Source organism: Aedes albopictus, chromosome 1 (genome assembly GCF_035046485.1).
Source record: "Aedes albopictus strain Foshan chromosome 1, AalbF5, whole genome shotgun sequence".
Classification (NCBI taxonomy): Eukaryota; Metazoa; Arthropoda; class Insecta; order Diptera; family Culicidae; genus Aedes; species Aedes albopictus.
In genome coordinates this window covers 336,306,725-336,320,529 of record NC_085136.1, presented here as the reverse complement: position 1 = coordinate 336,320,529, position 13,805 = coordinate 336,306,725, and the positions used below count along the sequence as shown (strand labels likewise).

At 42.8% G+C, this 13,805-nt stretch overlaps 1 protein-coding gene across 1 annotated transcript in view; it reads right to left on the bottom strand.

Annotated features, from left to right (window-relative positions):
• LOC115253705 (ETS-like protein pointed) overlaps positions 1–13,805 on the bottom strand; it is a 369,875-nt gene that overhangs the window by 329,169 nt on the left and 26,901 nt on the right. The window contains exon 2 of the mRNA XM_062847443.1: positions 8,312–8,807. Within this exon, the coding sequence (XP_062703427.1) occupies positions 8,312–8,794 (483 nt within the window). The 5' untranslated portion in view covers positions 8,795–8,807. The remainder of the gene's footprint in view (positions 1–8,311; positions 8,808–13,805) is intronic.

The window sequence follows — 13,805 nt, the reverse complement described above, 5'->3', positions numbered from 1 at the left end:
TTTTCTTACAGGCTTTTGCAATTGTAATCCTTCGACCAATATTGTATTTATCGTCACCTCGGCTACATATCTTCCCACAAAAACTAACTTAATCTCTTCAACTTTACTACTTTCGCCGCAATCGTAATCTTCATTTGCAATTCAATATGATTTCAATCTATTGTTTTTCTCCTTCTTCTATTTATTTTTATTTACAATTTTGTTGACGTTTTTCCTTCAATCTCACTCCTGTCATTTCATCTGTTATTCTCCGTCCTGTCATACTTGACACCTGTCAACCGACACATGCACTTGTCTCATCGACCACCAACCCACTGACAGGCATTGTTGTCAACATCTCTTCTGTTAAAACGGCCCCAAAATGTGCTGATCAAACGAAATTGGGCCCCTAATGTCACTACTGTCACTCCATGCTATAGGTATAGGCGTGTCAAGGGCGTGTCGACCACAGCATACCCAGTGACAGCCAGCCCTCGTGCATTGCTGCCAGAACAGGGTTTCTTTGGGAATTCCTCCATGCATCCAGCAATTCACGAGCGCTAGTGGCCGCCACATTCATGCTCGATTTCTGGTATGAATACCGTCTACCCCCGTTGGTTTGAACGACACCTCATGCAAACCAACGGAGTTCATTTTTAATTTGAACTTCTGGTAACCCTGTGGGCGCCGAAAAAAACACACCAATGGTAACCCTTTTTGCTGTTTTGATTCTTTGTTCCGTTTCACCCCGTTCCAAAACCAGAATGACGTTTGAATAATTTTTAGTTTGAAGGATGTGCAAATTAGTGGGGGTCAAATTAAAGTGTTCAGATCAGGGGGGCAGCAAAAGGCAGAATCCCCGTAGCTCACAACAAAAACACGTTCAAAATGGTTTGTGCTGAAAATTGATGCATTACACAATTTCTTACTGATTTATTTGCTATCTCCGCGTTGTCGTGTAATTTCGAACGATTGCACGCCAAAATTTTGGTAACCTTTTGCTAGTTTTACACGTTTTACTTAAGTAATAACTTATGGTATTGACTAATTCGCAAATGTCGTGCACATCCCAGATCTGTCAGAGTGCCCAAAAGTGTCAATTTCCCAACATGTCAAATTCATGTGGGCTACGGCACATCTATTCGTGGTTGACGTCCGCGCTACCCCGCTGGTTCAGATTAGATGCGGCCATTAGCTCTCGTAAATTGCTGGTTTAGAAATTCCAGACATGGTTTCGGGGATTCTTCCTGAAAATAGTTGGGATTTCCTCGGAAATTTGTAAAGAAATTTCTCTTGGGAATTGCTTCAAGGATTTCTAGTGGAATATTCAAGAGGTTCGTTGAAGAATTCCTTCATTGGTTACTTGGGGACTTCGTGTAGTAACTTTATCGGAAATATCTCAAGATATTTCAGCGAGAATTTCATCAGGAAGTCTTAAGCGAATTCCTTCAAGATTTTCTTTGTGGCATTCCATATGGAATTTCTCCAGTGATACTTTAGAGTTTTTTTTTTGCCAGGAATCTTTGGTAAATTTCTTAAGGGATTCGTTGGAACATTTTTCAGGCATTCATCTAGGAATTCCAACGGAAATTTCACCAAATATTTTATCGGGAATTTCATCAGGGACTCTTTGGGCAAATATGTTTGGGGAGATTCTTTTTTGAAATTTCTGCCGGGATTTATTACAGAATTCTTCCAGACATGTTCCTACAAATTATCCCAAACATTCCCTCAAAAACCTGGAGATAGGTATTCACTGAAATTTCTTCAAGGATACTTTGAGAAACTTCTCCAGAGATTCTGGATGAATTTTGTTAGGGTTTCATTGGAAAATACCTCCAGAGATTCCCCAGGGGAATTCCTCCCAGAAATGTTTGGGAATTTGTTTTAGAAATCTTTGGGAATTTCTCTAGACAGTATTTCGTGAAAGCGTCTTTCATTCGTCTTTCGTATAATATTTAAAAAATCTCCAAGAGATCCTATTGCAAATTTCAGGAAGGACAGTCCAGGGATTCTATCAGTATTTTTTTTTCTGGGGATTCTATTCGAGATTTTTTTAGGGATTCTTTGAAAAATGTATGAAGAGGTTTCTTAGATTTTTCCAGGATATATTTTTTGGGGAACTGCAAAACGGATAACTTGTAGGATTTCCAGAGGTTTCTGTAGGCCTTTGTACAGGGATTCCCTCGAAAATTTCTCCAAATAGTTCCGATGAGAATTTCTTCATGGAGTCTTTGGTGAACTTCTTCAAGGATTCTCTGGAGAGTTTTTCAGAAATATTTGAAAAACTAGCAGAGGGCTGTCCATTAATTACGTAAGGGTTTATGGGGGGAGGGGGGGTTTGAGAAATCTTACGCGTCATACAAAAATATTTTGGTTCTCATACAAAAAATCTTACAAGGGGGGGTGGGGGTGTTGAAAAATCGTAAAAATCCTCTTACGTAATAAATGGACAGCCCCCAGACCCAACGTGACTAGCCACGTTCCACAAATAATGTATATTTTTTCGATCCGTTTGACAATTATCTTTCTTTGAAGATACAGATTGTGTGTATAATTTTAAGGGTTTTCAAATTATTTTTGTTTTTTTTATCGAATCAAGAAGATCCTAGAATCTCCTGGAAGAAAAAAATCTCTAAGTTTCCTTACAAGCTTTTGAAGCAGTTCATGTATGAAACATTTCACTTAGTATTGGAAAAGAATCTCGTTGAGTAGCGCCAGAAGGAATACTATGAAACCAATCTTGCTTCATAAACGACTGTTGTAGGGTTCTTGTTCATAGAATGAAAGAAACTTTTAAAACATTCTACAGGATTAATACAGCAATGAATTGCTTTTTGAATCTTTTGCAACTACTACAATGATGCAACGGTGTACCAATGCAACGGTGCAACAATGCTGCGATGTGCCGATGCGTCAATGCAACAATACAATGACGCAACGATTCAGTAAGGCACCAATGCAACGGCACAACTATGCAACGATTCACCAATGCAACGATACAGCAATGCACCAATGCAACGATGCAACAACGCAACGATGCACCGGTGCAACAATGCACCAATACAATGACGCAACGATTCAGCAATGCACCAATACAACGGTGCAACAATGCAATGATACAGCAATACAGCATTACACCAAGCATTACACCAATGTAACAATGCAACGATGCACAAATGCAACGCCAGGATAGGATGTGACAACAGAAATTCGCCTACCTTGTTATTTTCACGTTCGATTTCGTCGACGATGAAAATCCAGTGCTGCCACTTTTCTTTATTTCAAATAATTCCAACCAATTAAATTTAACTATTGGAATTTTGATGCATATTTTACAACACAAAGCACTATTTACAATTGGAATAGCACAGCTAGCAACTAAAATTGCTTTCAAACACAATGTTCTTTCATTTATATCGAAATATATCACAAATTCAATTGATTTTGCACCAACCAATGATTTAAATCGATGCTCGGGCTTGAGATTACTTCTGAGTTCTGACATATTTGAACCGATGAAGCTTGAATAAAAAACACAATGATTTTTAATATTGTTAACAAATGCTAAACCTACAAACTAGCAACACGGCCAAACAAACAACAAAGCGATCTGATCGCAGCAAACAGATATAAATTTCGACCAATCAGCGACTGGTCTCCGTTTGACAGCAAATTGGTCTCAAATTGGCTGACTACGTGACGCATCCTATCCTAGATGCAACGATACAGTAATACACCAATGCAACGATACAACAACACAACGATGAAACACTGCACCAATACAAAGACGCAACGATTCAGCAATGCACCAATGCAACGGTGCAACAACGCAAGGATACAGCAATACACCAATGCAACAATGCAACGATGCATCAATGCAACGTTGCAACGATACAGCAATGTACTAATGCAACGATGCAACAATACAACGATGCACCAGTGCAACAATGCATCAATACAACGACGCAACGATACAGCAATGCAACAATACAACGATGCACTCATGCAACGATACAACAACACCTCAATGAAACAATGCAACGATGCAGCAATGCAGCGATGCACCAATGAGCTGTCATACTATGTGAAAGATTCCAATGAAACATTTCAAAGCGTGACGGAATGACAGACAACCTTGCAGACAACTCTAAGATTTTATACAACTGATTTCTTTCGGGCTTCGCTTGAGAAATCTTCCAGAAATTCTTTCAAGCTTTCATCTAAAGATTCTATCGGAAGCGCGTCAAATATTCAATTGAGAATTTCTTCAGGAACTCTTTGGCGAATTCTTATGGGGAGATTTGTTTCAGCTGAGATTCATTTGAGAATTTTTCCAAAGATTCTTTTCAGGAATTCATCCAAGCAATCAATCGAAAATGTCTCCAGCTATTTACCGAAATTTCTTCAAGGAAACTTTGACAAATGTGTACAGGGTTTCCTGATGAATTTCTTTGGGTTTTCGTGAGGGAATACCTCCAAAGATTCCCATGGGAAATTCTATGAAAATTCTTTCGGGAATCGGAAAGACTATCTTTTCAGAAAAAAAAGAATGAAATTCCTCAAGAGATTTTAATGGATTTTTTCAAGCGATACTTGGGAGACTTTCTCCAGAGCATCGGGATTTCCACTAGGAATTCGATTCGAGAACTATTTTGAGATTCTTTGAGATATGCCTACAGAGATTTCTTGAATGATTTCTCAAGGAATCGTTGGGAGAGTTTTTCCACACATTTTTCCACATTCATTAAAGAATTCATCTAAGGATTCCATTAGCAATTTCTTTAGATACTTCAACGAGAATTTCCCCAGAGATTCGATGGGAAATTTCTCTAGGGATGCTTGGAAAATTTCTGGAGTGATTTGTAGAAGAACTTTTTTGAAAATTTCTTCAGAAATTCTTCCAAAGATTGCATCGGAGATTTCCTCAGCTATTTCACTTATGATTTCTTTAGAGATTCTTTGCGGAATTTCTACATTTCTTGGTGAACTTTCGGAAAAACTTGTTGGGGAATACATCCGGAGATTCATTTGGGATTCTTCCAGGCTTTTTTTGAAAATTTCCCAATGGATTCTTTGGGAAATTTACACAAATGATTCCCATACCGAATGCCTCCAAGGGTTCTTTCAAGATTTCCTCTAGATAGGAATATCTGGAAATTATTTCGACGTTCGCTGAGAAATTTCTCCAGGGACTCCTAGAAGAATTTCTCAAGGGAGTCGCTAAAGTATTGTTCGTAAGACTTCAGAAATTCTTTCCGGGATTTCGCTGGAAACAACATTCAGATTTTTCTAGAATTTCCTCCAGTATGGGAATTTTGGGAATTTTCAAGGCGTTCGTTGTCTAGAAATTCCATTAAGAATTTCTCCAAGTATTTTGAACAAGGATGTCTTCAAAAATTTATAAAGTGGGGGATTTCTCCTGTGATTCTCTCAGGAATGTCAAGAAAATTCTTTGGCGAATATCTTTAGAAAATCATTGGTATTTTTCGATTTATTCCTTTAGGAATTTCTTCAAAAAATCTCTGCAGATTTTCTTTTCAGGAATTCCTCCATATCATCAGAGTTTCTACTAAAAATGTTATAATGAATACTTGCAGTGTATTCAACGGGGATGGTGAATTTCTTTCGGTGTTCGTTGGGAAATATTTCCAGAATTTTTTTTTAACTCTTCCAGGCATTTTTTCGGGAATTTAATTAGAAAATCATTGGAAACTTATCCAGGTGATTACCATACGGAATACCTTCAAGGGTTCTCGGGATTCCTCTACATATTCCATCTGGAAATTGTTTCGATGTTCTTTGAAGAACACCTCCAGAAACTCCTGAAAGAATCTCTCAAGAAAGACGTTGAAGTATTTTATTAGAATTTTTTTCAGAAATTCATGCATGGATTTGAACAGCAATGGATCCAGGTATTCCAACAAGAATCTCAATATAGATTCTTTCATGGATTTTTGGGAAATTTCTTCAGAAATTTCATTCCTTGGGAATTCGTTCATCCATTGGCAAATGCTCATATCGAACACAATTTTCTTCATAATTTCTTTCAGGAAATTTTCTGGAGAATTTCAAAAGGATTTTTTTGGAATGCCTTCAGGAACTTCTTCCAAGGACTTTTTGGCAATTCCTTCAGAATTTTCATCGTGAATTTCCATAAGAGTTCTTTGGAGATTTCTAGGGAAATTCCTCCTCGAAGCATTTCATCGGGATTTCTTCTAGAGATGATGTCAGGAATCCCTCCAGAGATTTCAATCAGGATTTCTCCAGGTATTCTTTTGGGAATCTCTCCATGCCTTCTTTCTGGGATTTTTGCGTAAAATAACGAACATTTGATGCGACGATCGCTACAAGTCTATAGTCTGACGACTATTTAAAATGATCTCCATTTGATTCGCTAAGAATTTGTAAACAAGGCCAGCAAACATCGAAATCCCATAACAAAATCACCCCTCCTTGGTTTTTGTACTGGGCGGAGCTGTCAAGCAGTTGCCCAGCTGTCAAAAGGTGATATCAAAAAGTCAAATGACTAATGCTCTACACGGAAAAACGAAAGTACCCAAAAGTGAGTTCATCCCACCCAACTTCGAGGTTGCGTGCGGGAAGCCAATTTTGAGTTGCTCGAGTCGATGTTTAGGTAGGTAGTTTGCATTTAGGCGTATACGGCCAAAGTACCTAAGGTCAAGGTTCTTTTTACTCAACCGTCAGTTAAAATTACTCAACTTTCGGTACTGTGCCACTTACTCAATTTTGGCTTCCCGCATCGAACTCTCAAAGTTGGGTTGTTTTGCTATTCACTCTCTGACAACAATAAAGAGAGCGAATGAAACAGGATGCAAAAAAGAACTCAAAAGTGAGTTTAAAAATACTCAAATTTGGGTTCTCTTGTTTTTCAGTGTAGAGCTCAATATTTTTCCCAAAGCAGACCTCCCTTTTCTTGTGGTCCTTGTCCGTTGTTCCTAGCCTACTGCGTTTTCTGTTCTACTGCGTATGTTCAACCACAGAGAACAGACATCCAGGCTAGAACAAATTTCATTCGAAAAGTTGTGTAAGGATTTGAATCTTCACTTGAGTAAGGTTGCAAACCAATACACGATGACAACACTAACGCCACCAAACACCATATTGCCACAGTCAGTGGTGAATTGAAACATTTCAAGTGGTGAATTAAATTAGTATGGGAAATTAACCGACTGCAGCGCCACGCTATTGCCACTTGTGTTGCCGATTTCAAATGGCCGTTAAATTCCTTACACAGTTTCGGAACTGAACTTGGATGTCTGTTCTCTGTGGTTCAACCAAGCAGAAGCTGTGAACGTCTTCATCGTATTATTAACTCTTTCCCATTTTTTTTCGACACATTCTTTTTCTCCTGTTCAAAATGTGCTGCGATCGGTCTTAATCCAGTCGCAGTCCCAGTGTCTCGCACACGCAGCAAGCCGCGACAAGCGCGCCAGACTGTAAAAATATGACAACTTCATAATTAAACACGTTAAATATGCGATTATAATTCGACCGGACAATATTTCACTCGTCGTCCGTCCGAGTCGGGACGAATGGTGGATGTTGGTAACCAGGGGCAACTGTCACAATTAGTATTCAGCGCCTACTTTTTATTGTCATTTCAGCTGTTTTAGCAGTTGGGTTGACATCACTGCCACACAGTGATATAAAGTAGGTACAGTGGCGACGCGCTTTGGAACCCCTTTCAGTCAAAAAATTTGCGATAACATTGCTGCTGTTATCACATCGTAAATAGTCGCGACGCGACGAGCAATGGTCGTGATTACGCGCAGACAGGCCTGTAGTGGAATCGGATGTTTTGATCTCACAACGACTAACATGTCGGTGGTCGGTCATCCGTCTCTTTCGCGCTTTCCAGCTGATAAGGGAAAATTTTTCGCTTAAAAACAACAGAAAGGCCCTGCCTGCCAAGCTGAATTGTTGATGATGTAATTGTTAATCGTGGGAGGCGTTGTTTGTTTGTCCGCGAGTGCGCCATCACTCAGTCAATGACTACTGCGATGCGATTAATATTTCATAGCTTCAACTTCCTTTCCCGGACCGTTTGGACCGTGGACGGACAGTCCCTGATGGAGTCAATGCATAATAGAATTAATTCTGACCGCGCCCTTCCAGCGCTTCCGACGACCTCGCCCGAGCAGCAGTTCGAAGCGATTGTTCCCTACAGCCAGCAATCTCCCCGTGTTTATCATATTTTCTTTACCCGGCGATCGATCACGTTCCCAAATGGCTACCATATAAAATGTAAATGATAGTGACAGCCGCGCGGGCTGCATACTGATGACAGCTGCTGTTAAGTTGGACTCACCTGAACAATCGTTGGTAGAAAGGAGACAGACTTTTTGAACTTCTTGGTCTTCGCGAGACCTCCTCCGAGCGCGGAGGATTGCACCAAAGCAGGCGGTGGCCGGCTGGGGGGTTGCTGCAACCGTGGCACCGAGGAACCCGAGTTGCCTAGGTGTTGCATCAGTTTGCCACCGCCGCCGACGCCTACTGCGACGATCGATCCTCCACTGCTGTTGAGCATCAGTGAGGACGCAGCCATGGAACCGCCACTCGTCGTCGAACCCAAAAGGGCCGATCGGAAGGACGACAGGGAAAACGGTGAAACGGACTGTCGCTGTAGCGGCGGCTGCTGGTGCTGGTGGTGGTGCTGCTGCTGTGGCGTGGTCTGATGGAGTAGCTGAGGCGTGATCGCCGGCTGTGGGGGACCCACTTTGAGCGGTGCCTCGTAGAATGGAGCCTCCTGGAGCGAGTAGTCCGCTAGTACTTCGCACGCCTCCAATTCCATTGCTTGCGCGTACCTGTGGGATGAGAAGGGAAACAAAAGTTCTGTGAGATTCGGATTTGTGACATATTTTTCACGAAATTCAGTCAATGACCGTAAAAGAGATATTTTCTCAGTGTGTGTTGAAGATAAAACGCCATTAAACAGCCATCAAGCATCCGCAAATGGCTTACTGTGATTAACCAAATGCACCAATAACAATCAACGAAATCCTCGACAACAAAAGTCCATCGTCATGGCCTACTACAGCTGAAGAGAACCCAAGCGCGATTAAAGCCTGCGCCATATTTTCCGAACATTACGATCATTGTCGTCGAGTTTTGACCGCACAATGGTTGCCCATCAAAAGACCGCACAGTGTCGATAAAACCGTCAAACGAACGGCTCTGATGTCCGAAGTCTGTACCCAAAGCAAACAAAACCCGTGTCAGAATTATGAAAACAAAAGCGCGATGGAATTTGGCGAGGCCAATAAATTATAACGGCTGCGTGTCAAAAGACGTGGGCATCGCAAAATACTTTGCAAATTTTTCAAATCATAAAAGCAGTAAATAATCTACCACTTTCCTCGCGCTGACGTACCGTTGTGACACTGAGCTGCTGTTTAAATACACACACGGGTTCGAAGGATTTTCAGCGATAATTTATAACTCTTTCTCCCGTGCGATCAGTCCCAAACCCGAACGTAAACATAGCAGGCGACCGACAGCTGGTCGCAGCCAGCTTTCCTTCGTCTGCTCCGCGCAGCACTGTCAAAACAAACAAAGAAGGCGATGCACCTGATGCCCAGAGCGGCAGATCCGATCCAGCGTCGGCGCCTACTTGGTATCAACGAGTGACGCGCCATTGTCGTGTCTGATGGAAACCCGAGTCGGGAAAAACGCGCACAGAAGTGGATTAGACCAGCGATTTTCGCCGAAGAAGAAAACCGGAATATAAATTTCAGCGCGATGAAAGCGAAGCTCGTAAATGCCGCCGCCTTCACCATCAAACAACACTGAAGGATTAAGTGGCAAGAGTTGACAACTGCTAGGCGACACACAATTGTTTGGCATTTGTCACCGGTTTTAGCGTGCGAAAACATGGGTTTTACATTTTCTTAACGCGAGTGGGTTGACAAATTGACGTTGGTGATCGTTGTTTCGGAATGCCAGGCGATCACTGGCGAAAATTTCTTTTGGACAAGATGTGTCAGAGTGGGAAAAAAGGCATTTTCATCACAAAATCGTTGCGCAAAACTTTGGCCTATTATCGCATTAGCTCCGCAAATTCGTAGCCTTTTCCCATCGGATCCCGTCTCACACTTGATCCAGTATTGCAAGGCACCGCCGCCATGCCGTACCGGCAAGTTGTTTCGCCGTTTCGCCCTTTTTGCTTCTTTCTATTTGCCTGGGCAAGTGCAATCTCCATTCAACCGAAAATCCATTATCCCTTGTTGATCCTCTCCTCTTTCTCTCTCCTTCTCGATCTCCTGATGCCCTACACTTGAAGGACCTGTACGGCACACTGTGAACTGCAAAGAATATTGTAAAACCAAACCAAGAAGAGGCTCGTCTCGTCGGCTTTTCAAGTGGAGGAGGCGAATAGAAACCATCCACAGCCTTCTTCTTCGTCGTGGCTCGATCGAGTGTGCAATGTTTTAAATGATCGTCGTCGGTACAGAGGCTCCTTCATCCAAGCAGTCTGGTTCTCTGGTGGTGCCTTATGTTCTCCGCGCGCAACTTCTCTCCGTCATCCGAAAGCCCCCGAAAAGTCATTACGAATACGATCAACGAACGGTGGTGCGATCAGCCAACGATCGAGCTTGGAAGCAACGACGGCAACGAAGGGAGAAGTAAATTTTTAATTTATTTTCCTTTCTTCTTGTTTCGGACCCCTCGCCTCGCGCCCTCGCATAAGGGCCCGACTGTGTAATGATCACGAGGGTGAGACGAAGAAGTCGAACACGATCACATACGATCGCGTACGTACGGAGCAAGAACAAAGGAACAAATAAGAGCCTAACGATTCAATTTCTAAACAAATCCTCGACTCCCTCGACACAGAAACCAAACTCCCGAACCCGGGGAAGCGAAGGAATCGTCCGTAAATCAAACATATGCTGCTGTCTTCGGCAGGTCCGCTTTGGACCTCTCTTCTTCGCGCGGATTCGTTCGTTTTCCAAGGAATCACAACAGTCTGTCATCGCGTCGATCCGAGTAGGCTGCGTAGGCCGCTGCTACTACAACATCAACCTGAACTCTAATCAATCATTATTATTCTCCTCCGCGCTCGATCGCGATCTTTCAGTTCTTGCTCACAGCGGCGACTCGTCGACGACGAACCTAACCTAACGGTGCCGATCGCGACCCGTAAGCGACGCCCCTCATTCGTCGAAGGTTGTCGATCGAGTTGCCTGGAGGCTGTGATTCGAGCCATATTGGTTTAAGCATGCAACCGAACGAAGCAACCCACGCACGCAGCCAGTCTGTCAGTCAGTCAGTCAAGTTGCCTGCTTAGTTTCAGTGGACCGATGTTTCACTTTCGTTCGTTTCGGCGATCGCGTCGTGTCTAGTAGTCATGGGTTGCTGCGTTTCGCAGAAACGGCACATGTGTGAAGTAATATCTTGCAGAGGCACCAGAAACGAGGTCAGTTCTGCCGCTGCCAAGGATGCTTTTCGATCCGAAATTCCCATCACGGGCTCTGAAGTCGTTTCGGTTCGAATAAATTACCAGCAGTCAGTCCGGACGGAACACATGTTTCTTAATCTTTTCGTCTTTCTCGCCAGGTCTTATTCTTCGCCTTGGGCCATCCAGAGCATCCAGAGAGGCCTCGCTCGTCCAGGCACACAAATGAGAGGGCATTTATGGGACTGGGAAAACAAAGGCATATCTCTTTTCGGAAATTCGATGCTTTCGTTCCCATCCCATCCTTGCTTCGCTTCGGGATCTCTTTCCCGATCTCGCAGGTGGTGCGATTGTTTGCTGACTTTTCGGGACTTCTATCTCTCCGTCAGGATCTCGACCCAAAGTTCTCACACGGAATGAAAAATTGGTGTTCTTCGCGTTTTCTCGTCTGCGCCTATATGGGAAATGGATATTTTTCGGGTTCAACGGACGACTGCAAACTTTTCCGAACCCCATATCGCATCGCCATCGCCATGACGACGAACGATCGAGCTACCGAATAAAATTGCACGCAGCCTACTGCGTTTCTGCTGGACGCTGGACGAAGCGCAAGGCCAACCTGATTGATCGCCCGCCCAATTTCGCTGCCTGATGCCGCCGCAAAGAGGAAAACCACAACCGACGCAATCCATCGCATCGCCTACCATGATCGAATCGATTTCAATCGAAACCCCCGGAGATAACCCTTTTTCTTGTTCCAAAAAATTCACCGAACCATCACGCGAAATTGGATATTTTTACGGTGGACTCATTTTTTTTCGATCACCTCACGCCGCATTGTTTAACCAACATCACCGAAGCTTGGAGGGACGGGAAACCTAATCCTTCCCTCCTCTATGAGGGAGGCATCTTTAAGACAAAGGACGGATGCGGCGATGCAATGGCGGCGGTGACCGCCGCCATTATCCTTAAAAGTAAAAATCCCTCACATGAAAGTGTCTAGAACTGGGAAAACAGACACGATCGCCACGTATAGTAAAAGTATCGTTCGATCCATCAAGCGGGTTTCTTCTCCAGGAATTTCTTGGCGATGACATTGGTGGTGTGCAACATCGGGCCCTGAGACGACAGAAAGTGTCAAATTACGCCATCAGGGTTGCTGCGCTGCTACGGAAAACTACATACATTGTACTGTTGTTGCTAGGGTCCCTCTTCAGAGTCGCTGTCATAGCCTACTTCGGTTGAAGATAACCCAAAAATGCAAGTTATCGTTTTTGTGTCGACTAAACACCGGTTGTAAACACAAAATCCGTAAACCAGAAGAGAAAAAAAACTAGATCTGATCCGAGTAGGCATTGCGTTGCGATCGAGGGAAGAAAACCCCGAAAAACGGGAACTCTGATAATGAATTACCACTACAGGATGGGTTTTGGCGCCGTCATTAGCTAATGGTTGTACAAAAAGTGCAGCCTTTCGAGGGTGCAAGTCGAGGGTGACCGGTGCGTGTCAAAACATACGCCCAAAAATCACGATAGTATAACGGACAGGGGTCCGGAGCGAGGGAACAAATCCGGGTTTTTGTGGAATGCGGCTAACGTCAGGTACTTACAGGAGGGATTACGCTGTGTTATCGGTCGACAAGGTCATAAAATGTGCTACTTTATGGGAATACTTTTCAATGTTAAGAGGTTATCGTCGATTACAAGGTTGTTTTAGAATGGCAAACCTTTGATGGACAGGTTTAGCCTTTGTTCAGGCGAAAGTCAAACCAAAGACGATGTAAAAATAACATAAAGCTTATTCATCGGTTTTAGTCGGGGTCGGAGCCAAAGGCATGTTTAAACCACAACCAACTTAATGCGAATTTAGTGTATATTCAGTTGGAATCAACCCAAAATATCTTCTATCTTGATCCACAAGTGTCTCATTTTTTTTCCGCAACTCGTGCGCTTCGTTGTTGTTGACAAGAAGATAGATGCGCACTCCCTTCGAAATGATTCCGAAAACGTCGCGAGTTGGGACGCGTCGCAACTCAGTTGTGCGACGTCCGATTTGGCGTCGAAGCGACAATATCTAACCCAACACACCCAATACACATTCAATCGCACCCAAATCAACTTAAAACCAAAACAGCATCAATTAACAACAAAAACGAACCAAATCCAAGACATTGTTTAGAATCAATAACAATTCAACGATTACAAAACATTGTTTAAAATCAATAAGTAATTTTAAATAAATTTCTCCGCGAATTTCTAACAAGGAATTTTGTTGGTTATTCTAGTACAGTAGACGTTCACTCGGTGCAAACGATTTAACTGCAATGCTTTTTAACTGCAAGTCCGCTAAGTTCAACAATTTTGCAATTATCGCACCGCTATCTGTCAAAAAAGAAACGTCAACAGAG